Source organism: Falco punctatus (genome assembly GCF_963210335.1).
Source record: "Falco punctatus genome assembly, chromosome: 2".
NCBI lineage: Eukaryota > Metazoa > Chordata > Aves > Falconiformes > Falconidae > Falco > Falco punctatus.
Genome location: NC_137581.1, coordinates 33,778,300 through 33,803,612, shown reverse-complemented (window position 1 = coordinate 33,803,612; position 25,313 = coordinate 33,778,300). Strand labels below are relative to the sequence as shown.

At 37.4% G+C, this 25,313-nt stretch overlaps 1 protein-coding gene across 8 annotated transcripts in view; it reads left to right on the top strand.

The window, feature by feature from the left end:
* The window catches only part of DGKH (diacylglycerol kinase eta), a 192,514-nt gene that overhangs the window by 121,385 nt on the left and 45,816 nt on the right, over window positions 1-25,313 (top strand). For 7 of the 8 annotated variants that reach the window (XM_080376826.1, XM_080376825.1, XM_080376824.1 and 4 more), the window contains 9 exons: window positions 6,139-6,243; window positions 6,571-6,703; window positions 13,816-13,922; window positions 15,025-15,150; window positions 16,930-17,032; window positions 18,682-18,844; window positions 21,220-21,328; window positions 21,624-21,763; window positions 23,378-23,462. In XM_080376826.1, coding sequence (XP_080232952.1) covers window positions 6,139-6,243; window positions 6,571-6,703; window positions 13,816-13,922; window positions 15,025-15,150; window positions 16,930-17,032; window positions 18,682-18,844; window positions 21,220-21,328; window positions 21,624-21,763; window positions 23,378-23,462 — 1,071 coding nt within the window. The remainder of the gene's footprint in view (window positions 1-6,138; window positions 6,244-6,570; window positions 6,704-13,815; window positions 13,923-15,024; window positions 15,151-16,929; window positions 17,033-18,681; window positions 18,845-21,219; window positions 21,329-21,623; window positions 21,764-23,377; window positions 23,463-25,313) is intronic. The other variant, XM_080376830.1, reaches the window with a different exon arrangement.

The following is a 25,313-nucleotide window of genomic DNA, read 5'->3' as shown; positions in this document are numbered from 1 at the left end:
TCCCCGGGTGCAGGACTTCGGACTTGTTGAACTTCTTGAGGTTCCTGTCAGCTTGTTTCTCCAGCTTGTCAAGGTTCCTCTGGATGGCAGCACAGCCCTTTGGCTATCAGCCACTCCTCCCCATTTTGTGTCATTGGTAAACCTGCTGAGTGTACACCCTGCCCCATCATCGAGATCATTAATGAAGATGTTAAACAGGCCTGGAGCCAGTACTGCCCTTTGAAGTACACAGCTAGTTACTGGCCTCCAACTAGAATTTGTGCCACTGGTCACCAGCCTCTGGGTCTGACCATTCAGCCAGTTTTTAATTTACCCCACTGTCTGCTTGTCCAGCTCATAGTTCCTCAGCTTCTCCAGGAGGACCTTGAGGGACAGTGCTGAAAGCCTTACTGAAGGCAAGAAGGATATCTGCCTTCATCTCCTTATTCACCAAGCTGGTCATTTCATCATAGGTTATTGGGTTGGTCAAACCTGACTTCCCCTTGGTGAATCCATGCAGACTACTCCGCATCACTGTCTTGTCCGTCCTGTGCCTGGATGTATTCTGGGAGATGCTCCTTCATTTTTGATGTGTTACAAGGGAAGGCCACCTAAATTACCTGGGCTGCACTGTACTGCAGAGTGAGGTCAGAGTAGACCTTATACCTGTTTCTGTGAGGTAACCACTTTTGCCCTGTCTTTTAGTTAAGCCCATTTGTGCAGGTGTGCTGGTGCACTGGTGCAGGAGATGCTGTGTGGGACTAACCCTTTTCTTCCCCCTCTTAAGACTTTCTATCATGGGGGCCAAAACTACGCATACATTACTTCATTACTTGTGAGCTTGGCAACAGTGAAATAGGAGAAGGCCAGCAAAAAGAGGGAAGCAACGTTTTAGTGAAGGAGACAGAGCTAATTGTTCTGATTATAAATTCTGTATTGTACTCAGGCAAATATAATAGCCATTTATTACTCGCCTTGCTTTTAAATCCTTCTCTGCTTTTGCAATTTATATTTTTGCCTGACTTGGCTCATCTTGAAAAATAACAGTGACAACTCAACGTAAAGCACCAATCACCTTTGACAGTGACAGTACTGTTACAATGTATTTAGTATGCTGAATCCAAGAAATTAAAAGTACTGTAGAAAGCTGCCCAACTGATAGCGCTGCGATTTGTGCAGAAAAGTTCTGGTAGGCATGGGAGCATCAATGACCCCAGCAGTCTGCTCCCACCGCTCTGGTGGAGATGCATTCATCTGTGGCGTTCATATGGACCCACCTGTATGAGGACAGGGAAATAGAAGGGCAGATGGAGAGCAAGGGAGGCAGAACGTGTTATCCTGCTATTTGCCAGAACTCACTCACCAATGTCTAGAAGCACAGAGAAGTTACAAAACATTAGATCTGTTACGTTCATGCCCCAGGCATCAGGTGTGGTCCCTCAGAGGAGAGGTGGGGATGCTTTCTCTCTTTATATCACCCTCTCTTAGTTCCAGAAAGGTATTTTAAAAGTATCCATTCAAAGAACAGGAAAACCATTTCCTTGTCCATTTTAGATTCTAAGTGATGTTTCTGCATTACTAAGTCAATTCAGGATGGGCCATACAAAGTGCTATTAGTGTAATGCCTGATAATAGTTTACAGCAGCAGCAGGTGCCTTAATGCAAATACCATGTTGTAGGAAGTGGAGCGTTTTTCAATAGCTGCTGTGTTGCTGCTTAGATATAAACTATTATTTTCTTGATCAGCAAATGTGTCTGCGTTTTTCTTTGAATTGGTAAAGGAAACAAGAAATGTAGCCACAAAGTTTTGGGAATTGCATTTTCTTATTTATTGCTGGTATGATAAAATATGTTAAGATTAGGCAACAGGCTTTAATTGAACTCTCTATGATTTCATTTTACGGATCATAAGTCTAAACCCATTGTGCTGAAGGCATATAGAATGTTATTGGCAAAGTTAGCCTGTTTGAAAGAGAAAAGTGCTTTCAGATTTACACTGAGTTTAATGGTGATTTTATTTCCTTTCAAGATGTTAAGCTTGTTCTTAATAGGTGCTGCCTGAAAGAAAAGTTGCAGTAGTGGCGCAAAACTTGGCTGTGTAATTCTCATCGAAGTAATTTCCAGATGTGTATATACATATATGACTATGTGTATATTTTTAGAAGCCAAATTCTCCTAGCATCAACCTGTGTGAAAATCCCAATTTATGGCAACGCCTATGTGGTGGCAGACTGAACAATGTCCTCTTGTTCTCTCCTTCATTCTCCACTCAAAAAGCCCCCTCTTTTGCTGAATACAGCAGGAACATTATTGCAGTAAGGGACCATTTTTCTTCCTATCCAGACATTCTTTATTCCCTGTGATGTTATAGGACTTATGTTGTTTGTATTCAACTTTTTAAACTGTATATGCTCACTCTTTCCCTGTGCCTACTGTGTTAAAAGTGTTTTTTATTCCCACTAACTCAATTTCATTACTTTTCAATATACTGCAGTATCTGGCTCTGGTAACTCTCTCTTCCAAAATCAGCAATGACTTCTTCTTGGCTACTTGACAACGGTGACAAATTTCAAAGTAACTTAATCTTCTAAATTAAATCTGCTTGATTTATTTATTTTTAAGGCCTTTTGTCTTTCTTCATCCTTCTTGATTTGTCTCCTGCTTTGTCAGCGTATGAACCATTAGCACCTGAGTTCTTCTAAAATTTAAGAATTTTGGTATTCTTGTGTTACCTTAATGGTCTTCCAGTGGTTCTTGTGACACTTCCTTTGTCACAGTATTACACAATTTCTTCTTGTTTGTTGAGAGTTCAGCATATTTAGCGTGATATATAAATAATAATATTTGGGGCAGTGAGCATTAATTTTTAGAAAAGGTACTATGTAATAGAAGAAAAGGTACTGACTTTGGTCAGTAGATGAAAAGAATGTGACTACATGCAATGAGGAAAGATTATTAGACATTACTAGTAAAATCCAAAGTATGTGGCTGGAAAATAGTTTTAGGACAATTACATCAATTTCATTTTTGATTATGTCTGCATACAGGTTCAAATGTCTTCAATGAATAGACTCGAAATATTCCACTTAGTTTAGTTTATCACAACTTTCTGTAAGTATCCGTAAGAAAGCATGCCTTCTGTGTAAATGTGAATAATAAGGTGTAGGAAGTAATTCTCAGTTTAGTATAAGCAAGAACAGCTATACTGAGTTAGTGTAAAGCTTATGAAACCACGCTGAATCAAAGGAGTGTAATGGCAGTAGCAGGTACTCAAGAAAGGAGTATAAGCAGCAGAGCTCTTGTGTAGCTTCCTAGTGTTGGATTTTGAGGACTTGCTAAGTTGAAGGTTTTGGATATTGTATTTTGTAGTATATACTGCATCTATTTGTGATAAATTTCTCAAATACCTTTTTAGACATTTGTACTTCTGGTCTCCTCAACATCCTTTGGGAATACTTTTGAAGTCTGAATAATGCATTGCATTTAGGAAAAAACACTTGTTGTTTGCTGATCATTTCCTTGGTTCCCTGAGTTCTCATGTTACATGGTGTATCTAATAAATAATGAGAGTACATCTTCTCCATGATTCTGTATAACTGAAATAGAAGAGAACCTAAATGGACAGCTTAGTTTCTCTCTAATTTGTTTTAGAGAAAAATTCTAAGCATTATTGATATTTTTTGCATATAATGCATTTTGTCTTTTTTCATGTTACCACATACCTTCTTGAAGTTTGTTAAATATAGGTAAATCAAAGATAATATGTAGCTTAATCATCATGTTATAGATGCTGTATTTACACAAATACATGTCTTCCAACTATCCACTTTATTTTTATAGCACTAATAATAATTGATCTTACATTCATGTGATTGTCAGTACGTAATTTAACTTTTAGACTGTTGAAATGCTCTGAACTTAATAAAGTTTGTTATGCTCTGAATTGAATAAGAAGTTGGGATATAGGAATTTCTGGTACGTTTACATGCATCAGCAGTGTTTGGTGACATGATTTGATTGTCGATACATGGGTGTGTGGTACGTTTTGAGATGGCCTTTGGTGTCCAACCTGGCTTATTTATAGCTGCTGTTCTGGGTGATATGGTCCTCTGTCATATTTACCTGCCCCATGATGATGCTTTGGATACCAAAGGGCTTCTCTGTTGGTACTGATAACTATGTGTTAACAACTGAACTAGGGCCTTGATTTTGGGAGGGGAGAGTAGGTGAACACACGGGGGATTTCTGTGATTAGTAATATTAAAGACATGAGTACTATAAATAAATATTACTTGAAAAGACCAAGATTGTCAGGAGTCTTCAACAATAAATGCAGCTGCTGTTGCTTAATTGCATTTCACAACATCTGGTTACAGGTTATCATCAGTACTGAGCAAGGGGGAAGGATGGATGCGAAGTACAGTGTTTTGGGTGGACTTGTCCTTACTTAATCTGTATTATAATGTCATGCTATATAATAGGAAATAATCTGGTGGGTGTGATTGACCAAATAAGATTTCTGAGTCCACTGAAACCTGGAAACCCCAGCAAAATGCTGATTGTTGTTGGAGCCAGGGTTATATTATGTTTTAATGGCTTTTCTGGGCTTCATTTGATGACCTGGCCTAGAAAAACATTTTGAAGTAATAAAGCATCTGTTTGGCTCCAAACTAATGAGAGGAGCATTGCTCTTTGCATTAACTGTTCTTTAGGAAGAGCTGCGGAGAGCTGCTAATAAACCTTATTAAAAAGCTTAAGCAAGATTGAAGGAAATAGAAAACAGAGAAACTATTCCATTCCATGTGAAGTGAGTACATAGGGAGGGGAAAAAAAAAAAAAAAAAAAGAAAGGGAAGAAACTCAAAAGCAAGCCCACAGGATTTTTGCCTCCCCTCCATGTGACTTGCAGCTTGCTGCACTTCAGTTACGTTGCCTCTGAGATACGTTAAAGTGCAGCTCAGTTTAATGAAGAAGTGGATAGGACAAATCGAGGCTAGAGACTGTTTACAGCAGAGATTGGGTAAGTAAATGCAGCTGTAGATAAGTTTTTATTAATATTGTGCAAATGATACAATATCTAGCCTGTGGCATTTAAAACAATACTCAGAGCTATCATTTTTTGGTGGTCCTTTCTTTGTTTTACTTAAGGAATTTGCAAGTGTGGGTGGTATCTACTATGCAATAGATTTATGCATAAGACTGATAAAGGATTTAATTTTATTTTTCAGACTTCCTACAACAAAACAACTAACTTTCCTTTAATTTAATGTGCTTATTTTGTTTTAAGTTCTTTGGTTTGTAAGAAACTGCTTCATCTATTTTAGTGCAGTGCTCAAAATAATTTCAGTGGGAGTTAGCTGATAGTTTCTGGTGCCTTCCTGTTATTTTAATTATTTTTCTGCTGGTGAGGGAGAGGGGAAAACAGCTCATACTCTGAACCTCCTAGATATAGCATTTTCAGATTTCTAGAATCCAACTCTAGACCACTGAAAACTCCCCAGCATCAACTTGTTCCAGGAATTCATTCAACCATCCTAGTAGGATATAATTTCAGCTGTTTGCTTGTGTTCTCTGTCTCTTTTTATAAAGATTTGTATGTGTTCTTATACCGAGTTTTATATAGAAAGTTCTGTTTTAAAATTTATGTATGTTTAAATTTGTGTAAACTTAATATTAATACACAAGATTGAGAAATATGATGAAAGCTTTTTTGTTAAGATGTCCAGTCTTTTGACTTTGGTATGTTTTTGCCTCTAGCAATTGGAGTGGACCTCACAGTTGCTATAATGCTGTTATGAAATAAGATTGCAGTCTTAATCAATTAGTAATTTCCAGAACAGTCATTTTAGCAGTTTCAGTGCCTGCCATTTGAGTATTTAAATCTCAGTGCACAGACAAAGAGCTGAGAAAGAGAAATGATCAATATGAATTGTAAAGACCTATACCAAAGCCTCATTTGAATATTGGGAACTAAAAAAGGAAAAGCAAACTCCTTTGTTGATGGTAATGTATTAAAGAAAATATTTTTAAGTGTTTAGTATCTTGTGATCTCTAGGGTGTGTCTTCTTTTTGCACCATGTTGCAGAAAGACTGCATTAAATACTATAGTCTATCATGATATTTACTCTGTGGATTAATCAGAATGACATATCTTTTTCAGATAATCACTCCGTTTAGGAGGCTGATATTGTGTGCTGAGAACAGAAAAGAAATGGAGGACTGGATAAGCTCTCTGAAGTCTGTTCAGTCCAGAGAACACTATGAGGTAAGTTGACATCCCTCTTGATGCAACCTGTTCTAGCTCAACAGATCAAGCTACAGGACACAGAACTGGAGTATTCACTCTCCTTAGTGTGACAAGTGTGTCTGATACCAGAGTGAAGCTTTAGGTTAAGACCTCGGCTAGCAAAATGAGAGCCTATTATCACACTTTTGTTTAGAAGTTTGGAGTGAGAACAGGCTAAATACCCTTTGGAAAATACTTTTGATGAACACTGTGTTGTTGTCCCCTGTAATATGGAACCATAGGTAATTTCAGTCACCGTAGCTGTGTTCTGTACTTGCAAATTTGTCTTAACTTCTCCTTTACTAGACCGCACAGTTTAATGTGGAACATTTCTCAGGGATGCATAACTGGTACGCCTGCTCCCATGCCCGACCTACCTTCTGTAACGTGTGTAGAGAGAGCCTCTCTGGAGTCACTTCTCACGGCCTGTCTTGTGAAGGTAAAGTAAATGCTTTCTTCCCCTTGTTTATAATGCTCTGTATGTAGACAGCTGAAAGTTTAAGATGAGTAATGATTCTGAAAATAATGAGTAAGAAAAAAGCCTGAAGGGAGCGATCTATTTACTAGGGTGACTTTCTTTTGGGCAGAGGGACTGCTAATGATCTGGCTCACCTTTTTCGTGCTCCAGGTGCCTTTTTCTAACTCATCCTGATAAAATGGTTCCTTCTGCTACAGTGACTAGGTTGGTATGAAAATGACTAGTTTGCAAGAAAAGATAAGGTTTATTTAATGTTCTTGTCAAAAATGTGAAACAAAATAGTCTTACTAGTTTGCAGAATCAGCATTCCTCAGGCAAAAATTCATAATGGTAGTTTCTGCCAAAATCTGTAAAAAATCACGCTTTGTTCAGCGCTATGACCTCTTCCTCTCCAGTTCTTGTTTGCTCTGTTGCTGCTGGCTGATCCTGTTGCTGCTGCCTGATCCTGCAGTATAGGCAGGACAGATAAGGACAGATTTACTGCTTTAAAAATTCTGTCATGCAGTGCGGGGGTAGAGATGTAGATGCCTCTGCTTTTTGATGGTTCAATAGATGAAATCCAACACAAAGAAAAAGGAAGTGTGGCTAAGACTTCAGCATCAAGCTTATCTGGAGGAATGATATTTCTCAAACAAATATTTATAATACACCTGAAACAGCTTATTCTGCTGCAGGTTCTGTGAAAAAGTGGTAAAAAGTCTGCTTGTGTTAGAATCCAGTAGAAAAGAAAGCATCTGTGTGACCTTACGATACATGAAATTTAGAGATATTTAATTACCGAAATAGCTAACTAGAAAAAAGTTAACAGTTACACCATTCAAACCTTGATTTTTTGGGGTGCATATTACCCAGCTGCAAATGCATTTCTGTTATTGATGCTGTTATAATATTTGAGTTCAGAGCATAATAATGTGTATTAAGGAAATCTTACAAAGGAAACATTAACCCATCGTCCTGTATTGTCTATGCTTTTAATGTAGCTAATGGTGCGGTTGCCAAGGAACAGGACAAACCCTTTTCATAGAAATTAGAAGTCTCATAGTTACTTCCAACTTTTCTGGTGTACGTTTTTCACTGTGTATAAGTTGTTTGGACAGTATTAAGGCCGTTACGGTATTTTTGATGTCTGATATTCACAGATGAAAGTATCACATGCTTAACTAAAATGCTGTTTTATTGCCTTTGTATACAAATACAGTTAAATGTGCTCAGGCAAAGGAAAAGAAAGACTTCTTTCCTTTCGTAAAGAATTTATCCTTTCATAAGTTATATTATAGTTATATTAAAAGGCTGTTTAGCAAGAATTATTCTTGTAAGATTATCAGTGTTAATGGTTATAGTGCATAGTTTTCTGGTTTCTCAGTGTCTTGTTTTGCTTCTAAGTATGGTGTTAATTTCCAAGGTGTTGGCGTTAACTTTACATTAAGGAAGTTTCCTTAATTTCCAGATTTGGAGTTTGTCACCTTTCTGCATAACTTGTTGCAAACTAATGCTACATTTGCCCACATTTCTGATGCCAGTTGATCATTTTTATGAATGGCTTATAAAGGTAGTTTGGATTTTCTTTCAGTGGTCCACAGTTTCATAAATGTGTAAGACCTGGACTGGTTTATATGTAGATACTATGATATTCTTTTATCTATTAATATGTTTACTTCCTCTGACTTCTTAGCTAGTAATTTATATGTATTTTTTTCCCAAGTATTTTTAAAATATAAGGAGAACTTTAATTATGCATCTAAACTAAATCACTTGACAGTTGACTCTCTTATTGAAATACTCATACTTTGTCCCTGATTCTGTATACCTGTAAAAACCTGTTGTAACCATTCTTAATTTCTTCATCTAAGAAGTGTGTTTTGGTTTGATACTACTTCTTTCTCTGAAATTCTTACGTGACTGAGTTCTTACTCACTTACTTCTGCCATGTGCAATTCCAATGCGTTCCACCATCTATTTTTTTCACTTACCCTGTGCTAGCAATACACACTGTTTGAGGAGACAGTGTAGGAAGTATGGAGTCTTAAGATTACCTAGATGTGCTCTGTGCTACTTTTTCTCATTACATCTTTTAAAAAAAACCTGTTTAAATATTCATGGTCTGGTATCTGAAACCTCCAGCACTGCTTTACACTGAGAATCCATTTGTATCTGTACTAAATTCAACTATTTGTGTGGTCATTGATCCCAGACGACTCTATTATGTCTTATATTGAGAAGCATGAGAGGCTTCTTCTCAAGAGATACTGGAGCTCTTCCTCCTCTCAGTGGTTTGGGTAACTGGTGCACCAAGTCATGTGGAAAGTAGTTTAGAGTCTTTGTGTATTCTGATTCTAGGCTGTTAACTGTAGGTTAAAAAAAAATAAATGTCACTGCTGAAATTTTGCAGGTTAAAATCCTTTAAAGATCAGTCCTGTAAAATTTTATTCTCTTAGACCTGCTGTTCTCCAGCAGTGGTACGCAACTGTTTTTTTCAGCCTGCAGCAAACCTTGTTACTTTTGGACATAAGATGGGTGCCTTCTTTTTTCAGGGCACCTTCCCTCCCAGTAGCCTTTGGCAAACGTTGGAACAAATTAATTGCAGGCCACCCTGAAGATGCTCCTGTAACTTTTGTGGAAGCCAGCATAGGAAAAGAGGGTATGTTAATACCTTTGCTAGGGAAAAGACTATAGTGTGAACTTGCATCTTTGCAGAAGTCAAAGAATCAATATGTATATCAAACTGAAGCTGTAAATTCCTATCAAACCATTCTTTCTACTGCTAAAAAGCCAATTGACTTTTAAAAAATTTAATTATATAGTCCTTTGAGATGCAATGCTATTCCTCCCACTAGTTCCTTCTTCTGTGTCTTCTCAAAAAAACCACCCTGCTGTTCAGATGTTGTCTGTGTGTTGTGTTGCTCTAGCTAGCTCTAAAGGACTGATCTCCACAACATTCATCCACGGTCTTTACTAGGACAGAGAAATTACAATTTTTTTTTGCTTTTTTTGGAAATTACTTCATATTAGCCTAATCAAGTTAGGCTTTTGTTCTTTATGCTCCTCAAATATTTCTCTTACTTGTTTTGGCTTGCTATATGCTCAAGAGTCTAAGCCTAAGAAGTTGTCAGGTAAACACAGGGATGCATGGAATGTTTAGGCATAGAAACCAAAGAACTATAGATCATTATCTACAGAAACTCCTTCTGTGGCCTAAATTACTCTGTATTAATACTGCATTTCTATCCAATTCACTGCCTTCATGAATATTCTCAAAGACTTATTTCTTCATGTAGTGTTTTAATTATCATGACTGAATCTTGGTTGTCAAATGTCAAATATACCTAATAAGCTGGAGACTGCAGTTTAAATGAGATGCTTTCTCCTGTGATGAATTGCATAAACAAACAATATTGAAAGAACACTTTAGGATCATGAAGTCAAGCAATAAGAAAATACTGGGATTAAATGGCCTTTGCAATGCCCTTTGTGCACTTGGTCTTTTCCCGTTATGATTGGGGTTTTTTCTCCCCCCCATAAAACCCCGTTCTTACCCACTGAAGAAGGCATTGTACATGCACTACTTGGGTAGCCATTGTCCCCAGGATTTTTGCTACATTTTCTGCACAGGCTTGAGACTAAATAGTGAATAAAGCAGTCAGGAAGAGGAAAGGATGTTCACTGTTAAAGTATTAAGGAGTAATAGAAAACTGTTCTGTGACGTTGTATCATGCTGTGCTCTTCTGTAGTCCTGGGGAAATCACTTAAGATTTTTGATCAAATCAACAGTTTTGTGTTGTTTATAATCTGGAACCGCTATCACTGCTATCAGAAAGGCTGAATTGTTCTGTAACTGCAAATAATCAGTTGAAGCTGTTCTGAAGTCACTGATACTTTGAAGATACACAGTATTAAAAAAAGGTCTTAATTGTTGTAGTACTGAGCATCAGCATCATCATAATTATTTTAAAAGGTCAGGAAGAAATGAACATTGGTATCTAAAAAGCAGTATTTCATCATCTTCTGATAGATCAGGCACATACCTGTTGACAATTATTATGAACCAGGATATGGTACAGCTGCATACTTACAAAGAACCATCCATTGCATGCAGTGAATGAGGGTCCTATTGCCAAAAAGTGTATGATCATATGACTGAAGGCTTTATACCTGCATATGGAAGCTATATTGCAAAGCTATATTGCAAAGTTAAGTTGCCTGAGTAACTTTGTAGTACTTGACTTTGTAATGTCATTATTCTTTTAGTACTCTGCACTATTAAATTTGCAGGGTTATTTATTTGTATAAAAACTGCCAAGAAACTGCTGAATTTTATCCTTTCTAGAGTAGACATAAGCTTCAAATTGGAGTGAAGTTAGCTTGCTGTTTTCATGTGAGTCACTGTTTTCACTGTGGCTTGTCCATCCGTCATGTGATACTATTTTTGGAAACAAAACAGCAGGTTTCTTGAAATACCTGAAGACAAATCTCTCCATTTTGAGAACTTAAATAATAAATACCAGCTCAGGGATGTTCAGATCAGTTTCAAAAACTTTGGCTTTGGCCTTTGAAGGTGGGAAACAACAGTCTGAGCCAGTTCTTTGAAGAGCACAGAAAAGAAAACCATTCATAAAATAAGTGGTAGAGTGGTAAGTTTGCAGGGGGAGGGGGGAATTGAGTGTCCTGCCAATGTAGTTGAATTAATTGAGGTGTTTAGAGTGAAATGCCTTTAGACAGAAATGCTCTATGGCAAAGGAGTGTATTTTCAGTGCAAGAGATCCTATGATGATGTTCAGGAATACTGACTTTTCTTCACTGTAGATAATAATACCTCTAGATTTAATCATTGTGTCTGACAGCAGATGTTGGTACCACTGTGACAACTGTTTGCTAATTAAGTGATTCTCTTGGTTGGCTTTCTGAGAGACCTGGTTCGTAATCCAGCTAGAAACATTTACACAGGAAATTAAGATTTAAAACATCATTCTACAAATATTCTAGATTTAATTTGGCTAAATTTTTCCTTTTCTCATCTTTTAACATTCATTTGCAAAGTAATGGCAATTGATGTCTAGCAGTATGTCTACATGTTTCCAGAAAATTTCAGATATCAGACTGATTCATGAATGGGATGCAGTGTCATCTAAGACAAACAAATTAGGGGTGGTGGTTGCTAAGGTTGAGATTTGATTTTAAATTTTCCTTTCTATACCCATCTCTTCTGTGCTGTATGTATACTGTACATATTTTGCTCGAAAGGTGCACCTGTGTCTTAAGGTTATCGTTTTTGATAAATTTTAATGCTCAGAGTAACATGAATAATTGTTCGATGATATTGGGGTTGCAGGGGGGAGACCTACAGAAAGTCTGATCTAAGATTTGTTACGTACTGTACCCACAAAGCAAACATAGGCTATCATTTGCTATCCATGGTGTGGCTTGCTGCAGCTCTTCAGATCCTGGGTTTGAATTTGCCTTTGCCTTGTTGAGAGAGCAGAGGTTGAATACAGAGTCCTAAGATCTACTTGAATCATAGCTCAGTAGGATTTGAAAACTCCTTTACTTTGAAAATTCCCCTACTTTGTTATGCCTTCGCCATTTGGAATTTCCTGTTGCCCCTCATCCCTGATTGGTGTATTTTGCTCTGTGTTGCAAAGAAAAATGCATGTCATTTATGAGCAGGAAGCTGAAGTCAGGGGTGTATCTTTTCCAAAACATTTAAGTGGCAAGACTGCTCAGGGCCCGTCACTTGAAAATGCAGCTTTTATTTCTGTGCTTCTGTGAGAGCTGACTTCTTTAGATGCTTGGAACCAATTTAGGCTGGCAAACACAATATGATGCTGAGGTGCTTTGAAAATGCAAGCTTATCCTGTTAGTTGAGGAATATTGGATGTTTCCATACTTTGGGTCTACGAATGCTACTTTTTGAAATGACTGGGGGAGTTCCTGTGAAAGCAACATAACTCCTTCTTCTGTTCCCTTCTCTTTCTTTGAGCTAAGTACATACTTCTGTGCATCTCCCAGAACAGTGAGGGTTGCTCTCAAACTCAGATGTTGATTACATAGTCTCAGTTCACTTTTTAAATTGATCTGGCCATGGATCAGTGGAATTAAAATGAGAAATTTATGATTCAAAAGACCTTTTGTTCCATGGCTTAATGTTTTTTAATGGTGGACAAGTGATGGGCCAAAGCTTTTGATAGTTTCCTGTCAAATATTTGTTTGAAAACAGACTACTACTTCTGTTTTGCTGGCTAGTTCTCATAAACCTTTAATGGTCTTTGCCAAAATAATTTATTTAATGCACTCTAAATAGAATGATGTCATGCACTTCCAGTAACAGAAATACCCACAGCTGGGTGCATCAGTCTGTCTGATCTAGTATGATATCATTAACTAGTCATATTAATAGAGTTGAATGAAATACAAATAGTTATTCGATTGTCAAAATGTCTGCCTGTACTATACGCTTGTGCTGAGTATTCCAATTAGTAGATTTTTAATAAATAATCCAGTAAGAAGTCAGGCTCTTCCTCACTTAATATAACCTCTTGGAAAGTACCGTAACCACCAGTATCCTGAACAAATATAACAGCACCTAACCCTTCACTTTCTCAGCTTCTGGGAAAACGGGCATAGTATGGTGCCCAGAAGGGATCCTTTAAGCAAACAAACAGAGCTCCTGAAGCAAAAATACTTCTGTGAAACACTCCCCCATCACCTCTCACAAATTTAATCCAGGTATCTGAGTTGTGTCACTGGAGGAACAGAAAAGGCAAAAATACATTTAAAGATATATTTGTACCTTAGTGCCATGCACTGCACCTGAAAAATGGGGACTGGAGTGGTTTTGAGGACACTCTTAGAATGGCTACAGCTAAGGAGTTAAACCCAGTTTAGAGAGTTAAAGCTGGAGTGATTGATTATGCACTGAATTTTCTTTTAGTTGGGTTGTGTCATGGGTGCAACACTAAGTGACACGTACTTAGCTCTCAAACTTTTTTATGGAATATCTGTGTTGAATTTTTTGTAAAGATATGTATCGCTGAAATACAACAAATAACATAGTGTACTTGTGTATGTGTGCCTTTCAGTGTGTAAGTTTAAAGCACATAAAAGATGTGCTGTCCGAGCAACAAATAACTGCAAATGGACCACATTAGCCTCAATTGGAAAAGACATCATCGAAGATGAAGATGGTGTAAGTACTATTCATATTTACAGTAGTTCCCAAAGCTGTTTCTTCTTTATGGGGAAAAAGCCCCAAGGCTAAGCAAAGAAATATTGCCATGTGACCCATTGACGTTAGTGGTAGGTGGCTGTATTCCTGAATGTTTTCAAAGATTAAGGTGTTATTCAGAACAAAAGTTATATTTCTATCTCACAAGACAAGTTTAGTATCTGTGGGCACTAGACTGCAGCCGTGTTAGAGGAATTTAAAGGCCCCATGCAGAGAAACTCTGAAGCTGAGGGATTGCTCCCAGAAGTTCCTGCTGCTCTGAAGCAAAGGCAGTGTTTTATACTGTGCCATGCTGTTTTGGCAATCTATTTTCTGTCCTCCTTACCAACAGCTGTTCCCCAGGAGGCCTGTTTGGAATTCACTGACATGTGTGGGGTTTTTTACTGATGAGAGCAGGATTTTTAAAATTAAGCGGAGAAGTGACAAAAGCTTTTCAGAGCTTTATTGTGGTAGATGGGTTATTTTTACAAATGCAACTATGTATGTGCCACTGGCGTGAAACTTCTTCCTAGGTTAGTACTAAGTTGCACACCTATGAGTGTCCTGAGTTGCCCATGGTGTTAATGGGACAGCACGCACTGAGTAAAGCTTTGCACTGCATTTAGGAACTGCTTTATGGAGCTGTGACTTACCAGCCATGGGATACGTAAAGCCACAGAGGTATTCTGCTATCCTATTTATTCTTCTGAATTGTAGTTACTTTAATTGGTTTGTGTCATGGTAGTCAACATGAAATGAATGGGTACTTATTTGGATTACGGAGTCTGGATTTAACTGCCCCATTGTTTTGTGGTATGTTCCTACCATATTACCATAAATAGTTGGATGAGATGAGTCTCCCTTCTTCAGCTGTCACATTTCTGCCTAGTTGTGAAACACCACCATAGTCCACATTTGTAGCTTTTGCCTAGCAAGCATCAGTGTCACTTATCCTGGTCAGCCATATCTGCCTCTTTGAAAGGATAAAGCTGTCAGAAATAGTTTAAATCCACCTATATTTGAGAGACAAAAGCCTCTAATTTCTGGTTTTGAGTATTTAACTTCTATGACTAATTCTTCACAGATAGCTATGCCTCACCAGTGGTTAGAGGGTAATCTGCCTGTCAGTGCCAAATGCGCAGTCTGTGACAAGACTTGTGGCAGTGTTTTACGCCTGCAAGATTGGAAGTGCCTTTGGTGTAAAGCTATGGTAGGTGCAATGAACCACGTGCAAACGTCTAGGATTTTGTCAGCTTTATTGCTTGCCGTTATTTTTATTTTGTCATTTCGTAACCATGCTTTTGGATCAAGTAGGAGCAGGCAGCTTGTGTAAACTCAGGTTTTCTAACATTCATAATTTCTCATGACTGTCCTACTTGCTTTGGTTGATTTTTAATACGCCCACAGCTGCAGCTTTTCTTTAATAGGTGTTGTCATCCAGTGTGTTTTCTCTGCCTTTTCCTAATCGAGAACTGAAGGTTCAGATGCCTGTTCCATATGCCTTATGTTACTTTCTTGTCTCTTTTATAGTAGATATTGCTGTAATAGTATTTTAGTAAATCAGCAATATTAATATTTATTAATATTAACGTGGTAATATTTTTATCACTGCAAAGTCTTGGAAGTTCTCTTCTTCAGGACACTCTGTAGGTTGCTGTTGTGGTTTAACCCCAGCTGGCAACCCAGCACCACACAGCCGCTTGCTCACTCCCCCTCACCCAGAAGGATGGGGAGGAGAATCAGAAAGAAATGTAAAACTTAAGGGTTGAGATAAGAACAACTTAATAGGTAAAGCAAAAGATGTGCACGCAAGCAAAGCAAAGCAAGGAATTCATTCACCACTTCCCATGGGCAGGCAGGTGCTCGGCCATCCCCAGGGCAGCGGGGCTCCATCACCTGTAACTGTTGCTTGGAAAGACAGATGCCATAATGCCAAATGTCCCCCCCCCCTTCCTTCTTCTTCCCCTAGTTTATATACTCAGCATGACGTCGTATGGTATGGAATACCTCTTTGGCTAGCTTTGGACACCTGTCCTGGCTGTGTCCCCTCCTGATTTCCCATGTCCCTGCAGGCCTCTCGCTGGCAGGGCCCAAGGAACCAAAAAGTCCTTGACTGAGTATAAACATGACACAGCAACAACCAAACCCATCAGTGTGCTGTCAACATTGTTCTCGCATCAGAGCCAAAACACAGCACTATACTAGGTACTAAGAAGAAAATTAACTCTATCCTGGCTGAAACCAGGACCGTTGCTGATTGAAATTCTGTAACATGTTATTGCTCTTTCCCCAAAATACAGTTTTCTCTTATTTTTTTTAACTTGTGTGAAAAGATGGGTTTCATATGCTAGGGTACAGAAGTGGAAAGTCAGCAGTTTTTGTATTGTTGAAGCTTTCTGCATACGGATGTCTGAGGCTCTGTGTGTAGGCAGTGGGAAATGATTGACACCTTCAGAGGTGATTTGAAATTCAGGTGGAGTGCAGCACCTTCTGCTTGTGCCTGTTTTCCCAGTAACTATGGAATAGGCTGCTACAATGCATAGTTTCTGGGACCCACCTTTGGTGGGTGGGTCTGGCTTGGCAGATATGCTAGCTTTAGTGCAGATACATCTTCCAGAACAGCCAGGCAGACCAGGCATGTGCAGAGCTATTGCTTTAGCATGTGCACAGCGTGCCTGCTGCCCCCAGCACCAGTGCTGGCTTCTGGGAACTTGGCCCTCCTTTGCTCGTGGATGCAGGCAATTCCCTTGAAAGGACGATTCATATCTGCTATAGGGGTAGCTGAAGATGAAGTACTCCAGACTTAACATTTTGTGGAATAAGTAACAAGCCTTTGTGGTTGAACACCCGTATGTTTTTTTTCCCAGTCTCTCTCCTCTTCCCTCTACACCTAAATGTTAGATATTAGTCCATTTTTGTTACATAGATACTGTATCCATTTCACCCCAAAATTCCACTGTAGGGAAATAATTTTTTGTTTCTTTTGTAGGTTCACACTGCCTGTAAAGATCTGTATCCTCGTAAATGTCCACTTGGCCAATGTAAGGTATCGATCATACCTCCAACAGCACTAAACAGTATAGACTCTGATGGTACGTAGTATTGTAGTGTGTTCAGTGGTAGCTCTGGACTTGCAGTGTGTAGTGGGATCTGTATAACTGACCAAGGCTAAAATCCTTCTGCTGAACAACAGATGAAAGCAGTCTTCAAATTTAGAGAAAAGTATAATTTTCCATGTAGCTCTTTAGAGGAGTATTTAACTGACATGATTTAAAAAAAATGTTTTTGAAAGTTCCCCCACTGGAAGTTTTCTCCCATTTTATTTATGACCCTTGGGAAGTTTTCAAGTGAATGACCAGAGTCTTCAGTGAAGTGGACTGATGTCTGCCTGACTCATCACTCATACTGTGAGTTCTGAAATTTTGGGTGACTGCTTTGTGCAGAGGAAAGCTAGCTGAAAGGGTCAGATCCAGGAATTGCTTCCAAGGCTTCTCTGAATTTCTTTTAAATATAAGCAGTGTAAGAAACCTGCAACACACAGATGGAAACCCACCAAGTGTTCAAATCTCAGAGGTGCTCTTTGGTGGCTCAGGACAGAGATGCGTGAGCAGTGGGAGCCTGCGCTTAAAGGCAGGGAGTGGATTTAATAAGGAGTATCATGAAATCTAACTGCTTTAATTTTAAATTTTGTACTGATGGCAAGTGTAGACCAACAGCTTTAACACAATTTAATGAATTTTATTGTATGAAGTTAGTAAAAGTGATTGTTTATGCTGTATGTATTCACTATATTTGTTTGCTTTGTGGTGTCTTAGACCACAGTATCATGCTGCTATTTATTATTCATGCTAGGAAGATTGTTCCATAGGTGAAATTATTTTTCTTCGCATTTAAATAAATTAATCAAGCCTTATTTTAAATTATACATTATGATAATGTGGTATTAAATTAGCATCCTTTAATGCCAATTTTTTTAGTAATTGAAAACAACATAGTCATTTTAGTATGCCTGAAACAAATGTCAAAACCTGTACCCATGATGTCATATTTTGAAGTGTTAATGAGAAATCACTGCTTCCATGGACTGGTTATGTTAGTGACAACTGTGTCCATTAGTACCACTTACTAAGGGCCTTATAGAAAGCCCCCTGTAATTAGCCAAGACCTGCACTGACTTTAATAAGCTTTGGATCACAGCTGAAGGTCTGTTATTCAGTGATGCTATTATAAGTAATAGCATAACTTCAGTCTGAGAAAAACATTCTCATGCAAAGTCTCACCTGGGAGCAGTTGAGTTCAGTAACTTTCAAAATCTGCCAGTACTCTTTAGAAAGCTTATACAGATATGGATAGTCCAGTTCAACCCAGTAAGGTTAATGGAAAATCTGATTAAAAACCAAACACTTGTAACTGAAATACATATTTTACAATGTGATAACTTCTGAACATGAAATTTGAGAACTATTCTAAAAGGTTAATAAACTTTTTCACTGTTGAAAAGCAATAAAGCTATTGTCTTCAGGATTTTACTAAATCTAGGCACTGAACATACATACCAGAAAGAAAAAAATGAATTGTGTTTTCTTTGCAGGGCTAATATTCAGTTTAGCATTTACATTATGAATGATAAAATGTACTCCTTTTGTCTTCCATCTCTTTCTTCCTCTTTCCCATGATTTCTTTTTGTGTTGTTCATATTAGAAAGCCTTATTTATTTCATTCTTTCTAACTATGTTCACAGGTTTCTGGAAAGCCACATGCCCGCCATCCTGTGCCAGTCCTCTTTTAGTTTTTGTTAACTCAAAGAGTGGAGACAATCAGGGAGTAAAGTTTCTTCGTCGATTCAAACAGTCGTTAAATCCAGCTCAGGTGTTCGATTTAATGAATGGAGGACCTCACTTAGGGTAATGACCTTGGAAATCTTGAGCAATCCTTTCCGCAAGGGAATTTAGTGCAAAGTGTAGTGTTGTGTTGTGCCCCTGTTGCTATCATTCTATCACCAACATCTACTGTGACTTCCTAATTAAAATCTACGAGTGAATTCTGGTGGGATTGTAGGATATTTTCCTTCTAGAAAACTCATTTGAAAATTCAAACCCCAAACCTATCAGCCCAAGTGTTTTCTGGCTTTTTGGCTAGCTCTGACTTCTGTTAACTGGTAAGGTCCAAACCCTTTACAAATGTTTAGATGCTTTCCTGAAACAGGGCATTTATGCACAGTTGCCTGGGTGCTTTTCTTCCATTTCGTATGTGTAATGCAGATATTCCTGTGACATTGTTGTGAATAGCTATAGAATAAAACTATTGTCTAAATGTTCTCTGTATCTTTTTGAATTCTGAACGCAGGTGTCAGAGGGGGAGTCTGCAGTGTGTGATGGATAAGTGCATTAAAATTTTGTCATCTGAAAACTACATTCAAAATACGGTTTAGGCAATATATGCAAATGGTCAAGAAAATGAGCATTTCAAAATTTGGAGCAAGAACACAATTAAAGCCATCAGGCATTCTACAATATCTACGAGTTGATTGTTGGAGGGATAGGGATGAAATTTGTGTAGCAGTGGCCACAACCCAAGTATCTTTGCACATTCATAAAAATTTAATTAATGCGCTTTTTTGTGTTGCCTAACTTAATTCCACTCCGACGTAGCATTGTGGTTAAGTGGCCTATTAATATCACTTAGAGCAACTAGAAACACTAGTTTTTGTACTCTTAAAGGTGCAGAATTATGCTTGCATGATAAAAATGTAGATAAATGCACAAAAATTCAGTTCAAACAGTGGGCAAATAATACAAACATAGTGGAATACAGCTGTGGATTTTTAAAATTAGTACTGTGTTATAAACATGTTATATTTACTTTTTAATTTGCAATATTCTGTTCATTATAACCCTGATAATCTGCGTTCAATCTAAGTCTCTTTTGGCTAACATGTTGAACGTGTAATTACAATGAATGATAAAAGTTAATTTTAATTGGAGAGACAATTTTTGAGAGAGGGGAGTCTGAAAAATCTGTCTGTCTGTTTGCAAGTTCTTTTGCTTCATTCAGTTGTACTTAACAGCAGCATGGTTCAGGAGGCTCACTTTGGTTTTGCACAGTAGTCATAGGTCAAGGTGGTTGCTTTTAAATATTTTTCCTGAACAGTTTGTAAAGAGGTCCTCAGCAGTTTCTCTGTCAGGTTGTGCTGTTGTCTTCCTTTTTCTAGTTGATCTACAAAGCAGAGTTGCATTCTTTGAGACAGTGTATTTTGAGGGGTTCTCTCCCTTTTCTCAGGGTAGGAGAAATTGCTTTCGTACCCACAGGTTTTTTTTTCTTAAATAACTGCATCTTTTTTTTCTGATTAGTATCTGCCTATCATGTACAAGTGACATTATATTCTTTAGGAAACATCTAAATTGTTCAAAAAATTGTGATCTTAATATGTTGCTTTTTAGAAATAGTTCTGAGATTATACATATTCTGGAAAATAACATGCATTAAAAATAAACGTTTGTTTTTATTATTTTAAGAGTTTATACTCTCCAATTCTTTGGGTTTTTTTTAAGTTTAAATCCCTGTTGTTTTTACCTCTTGGCTGTTTCTTCACATCTCATTCCCTTTTCCTCTGTGTGTCATCTTTCTGCCTGTTCTGTCTCTTGTCCTCCTTTTCTGTGCTGCCCAAGTGTTGTATCCTGGAGGTGTTAAAAGTCTGAGAAAGGAGGAAGAGCCATAGGAAGCAAAAGTAGGATACGGCTTTAAGGATCTAATATGAAATACTTGTATTATTTGTCTTATATTGTTGTGATTGCCTTATGTGTAATAATTGCCTCCTACTGTCCTTGCATTTAGTTAGTCACATGTTGGCAAAAGCCCACCCGTATTGTGGAGTGCATCCTGTCGCTGTGTCTTAACCTCTGCTCATGAAAAATCCCCAGTGGTGCCTTTTGCTTCTGGCTGAAGTGAGAAGCGTAGAGCAGTTGCAATTTCATAGCTTAGAATTTCTTTTTATATTAATAAAATGAATAAAATCCTGAAAACAATATCAAGGGAATTTTTTAAAGTAAAATTTGGCATGTTATTTATCAGAAATGTTGGTGTAAGTGGAACATACGGCAGTAGATGGGATGCAGATAGGTTTATGAAGTAGATGGTTTTATCCACATACCCCAGAACAACAGAAGAAGGAGCATAAAGGTGCCATGCACTCTATTTTTGTGTAACAGTGGCTAATGAATATAACTGCTCTCTCGCTAATGGACATAACTGATTCTAACAGGCTTTGTTTTCTCTGCAGTTTGCGGTTATTTCAGAAGTTTGACAACTTCAGGATTCTTGTGTGTGGTGGTGATGGAAGCGTGGGTTGGGTCTTGTCAGAAATTGATAAGCTCAGTTTGCACAAACAGGCAAGTGTGCATACTTACTTACCTTGACTATACTGATGGGACTTAATTTTGTATGCTTACTTTCCCTTCACTTGGTTCTTTGTCGTATCTCTGTATATGGGCCAAACTCAACAGTTACTGTTAAATAAAAATGTCCACTGGTGTAAACAGGACAGGTTGTATTGGAATCGCACTATTTGATTTACAAGCTTTAGACATCAGCTATATGATTAACATTTGTAGCTTCATATAAAAAGCATCTGTAATAGTTTGTACTTTCTCGTTTTCAATAGTAGATTGCTCCTATGTTTTTCAGTGTCAGTTAGGAGTGTTACCCCTTGGTACTGGAAATGACCTTGCTCGTGTCCTTGGTTGGGGAGGATCCTGTGATGATGATACGCAACTTCCTCAGATTTTGGAAAAACTAGAACGAGCCAGCACAAAAATGTTAGACAGGTAAACCTAAACATGCATTTACATGACTTTCCATGAGGTTCAGATTGTGCTTTTCTTGGTTTCTGATGGCCTAAATCCATCTTAGAGACTTAGTGTTCCATGGTTTTGTTTTTTTAGGGTGCACATCATAGTAATGAGGGAAGCTGGGATAGTAATGGGGACAGCTCTTCAACATCCTTTTTAAACTGAAGAGTCAGAGGGGAGCGGCTGATGAAACTAGGAAGCACATTTGTCCAAAGATGAACAAAAGGGGATGGTTTATTGAATAACTGATGAAGGTGCATAACTGCCTGTTACAAGAAGTTGTAAACATTAAGAAATTGTATAGATTCAAAACCGTTTATGGGCAGTTTTATGGACTCCATGCATGCTATTATATACCATTAAAGCTAGCATCTTTATTTGGGAAGCACTTGAGCTCTCTGTCCTGGGATGTGGGGAGAACTTGCATCGTGTGCTTCCACCCTTGATGTAATCTTCTGAGGCATCGGCTGTGGACAGGATAATACAAGATTAGTATTATCTAATGCAAGATTAGTATTATCCAATACTAATATTTCTGTTTGAGGCATTTTCTTAGTCAAAACCAAGAGATCTTTCCACTCCTTGTTTTGTGTGATTTCCATCCATAAGGTGAAGGAGCAATTACCATTTAAAAGAAGTCAGTGAAGGTAATGGTCTTGTTCCAAGGAAGGTGGAACACCGTTTTTGAGAGGAGTATTTCTTACTCTGTTCCTTTCTCTCATGGGTGTTTCTGTTCTTGCTCTTGTTGCAAACACCTGAATGTAAAAGGTGATTTTATTGTAGGGTTTTTTTAATGAAATAGACAAACAAGTCCTTTTTTATTTTAAGCTTTTCTGCAGGCTATGTGATCGTTTTATAGCAAAGTATGTAGAGAAATGCTTATTTCTGATTCTTAGAAAGGTTGGCCTGGACATTCTGAAAGATTCTGTAGATTAAATCATGTTTGCCTTTTTCTGTACTGAAAAAAAGGTCAGTTTCATTTCGTCCTCTAATTTCAGTAGCCTTGCCTCCAAGGCCATCTGCAGTGATTACTCATTCTTTTCAGCAGTCTTTGAAGGCTGTTGCTATTAGCAGTATCATACTCTCTGTGCTGTAGAGTACTGTCCTTTACCAGGGGAAAAAAGATACATGTATCAATGAAGACTTCACCATTTGCTTTGTTCTTAAGCCTGCTTCCCCTAGTTGAGATGAAAAGCTAATGCTACCTTTAGAGCTTTTTCTCTAGGAACACATCTATTTTCCTTTGACTTATGCATTTAGTTCTCACAAATTCTTCGATATTGTGAATGTTTTGCTGGAAAAAAACCTTAGTTGCCTGCATTGAATGTCCCATGATTTGTTCACAAATAAGGCTTATCATCAAATCACTAACAAATAATCTGAGCAATAAAACAAATTATTACCATTAATCTCAATTATTTCATCCATATACAATTATCTTACAATTAAAAATTAAGCTTTTTTATTGTATTTGTTTTCTTTTTAACAAGTTATTCTGTGATCTGACAATGAATTTTGGTTTTGTTGATACGTTGGTGAAAAGATAAAACTAACAATCTGGAAACTGAAAAGCTATTACATTTCTTTCAGGTGGAGTATAATGTCATATGAACTGAAATTACCAGCAAAGCCTTCTATTCTTCCAGTAACTGCAGAAGAGTCGGAGGAATGCCAGGTGGACTTTTACTTTTGTTGTTTTATATACTGAACTTTTTGCTTCTGGGATGACAATATTTGTAATGAAAGCACTTGTGTGAAAAATAGAAGCAGCTGTGTTTTGATCTGCTAACTGAACTGAGTTGATGTCTGTTCATGGCGTATATCTCAAGCGATTAGGGTTTACAGTTTTGTATTATTTGCCAAAAATCCATGAAGGTCAGGAGTCTGCAACAGAGTGGTCAGACAAATTCCTTTAAAAAAAAAAGGTATTTTATATATATGTTACAAATAAGGTTTTATATTTATTGAATGATATTTAAGATTATAATATAGCACTACCATATCATTAATAACATATATTTTATACAATTACTATATAAGAGTGTATCTTACATTATTTTGTATATAATAGTATTATTTAGTGTTATGTTATTGTACAATAATTTATATGGATATATGAAGTATGCTTTCAACATACATGTATATATATAAAAAAAGGAAAATGGTTACCATCTTTAGTTTGGAATAAGCATTAAAAAAACTCCAACATTTAAAGGCAAGGGTTGTATTCTGAAAGAATGAGAGAAGCTTTTTGCCGCTTGAGTTTAGATCAGGTGATACCACCCAACTTTCTCCTTGTTCTTCCAGAGAGCTCAGAATCATAAGTGACCTCAAAGAAAAGCTTAGTCTGTGTTTCAGAATAGATTTGTGCTTGTACTGTTTGATGAGGTTTTCATTTTGAGAGGGAGATGCTTTAATCAAATTAATTGGCATGAGGGTTCTGACTAAAAATGAGAAAATAATATATTCCTAAGAAAGTTAATGCATATCAACTTTAGCTCAAAAGTACTTGAGAAGCAATAATTAATCTGCAGGTTCTTGAATAATTTAATAATTCAGGCTGTTTTAATTGGCAAGGAGGCTATAACCTTTGACAGTTTGCTGGATATAGAGATGCAGAAAGGCTGGGGCTCCACTGGCTGGGTTTTTAACGGGGTTGCTTTGTACATGCTGTTTCCAGTGTAAGCAATGCAGAACAAGGTTTTATCTTCTCAAAATTTTCAAGACAGTTAAAATTTTCAAGTGTATCTGCATCTTGTAAAGGAAAAAAAAATACATTTTGTTCTAGTTAGTTCTGACTTAGAAATTGTGTTTAGCTCCTCCTGAAAATGGAAGGAACTGCTCATACAAAACTTTTTTTTGAAAATCAGTTCTGTAGGCTATAGTTACCTGGAATTACTCTTGAGTTGGACAAAGCTGTTTTCTTTCGAGTACCCTATTCAATCCCTGTTTTAATGTTTTTTTGCATCATTTATTGAGTTACAAAATCTGAGAAAAAGAATAATTAACTTCTCAGAAGGTAATGTGTTAAAGCACAGTTTGAAAAGTAAATAAAAGTATATACCTGATTCTTCCCCCCCTTTCCTCCAGTTTCAGGAGACTTATTTTACTTAATTTGCTTCCAGAAATCTTATACTCATGTTTGAACAGCAGTAGTGTGTTCTTACAGATCAGTTGGTTATGTCTTGTTTACCCCTTGAAATGAAAACTGATTTACTGTCAGTTCTACAACTAAGGCTGGGGTTTAGGAGGAAAAAAAAAAATTTAAAAAAGTGTGATCTATCTACCTGCTCCATATCAAGGGCAGAAACACACTAAGAGTTTTTAAGAAATTCTTAAGGAAGCATCAGAATTTCAGAACTGCATTTATTTTTAGCTTTAAATTTAAAATTTCAGTAAGATTTTCTTTTAAAACTGAGGTCAGGACCCATATCTCTTTTGAGACAGGACATAGTGTGTGAGTCTTTTACTGAGTATTCCAGAGCTTCTAATTCTGTGCAAGAAAAGCCGAACAATGTACACATCC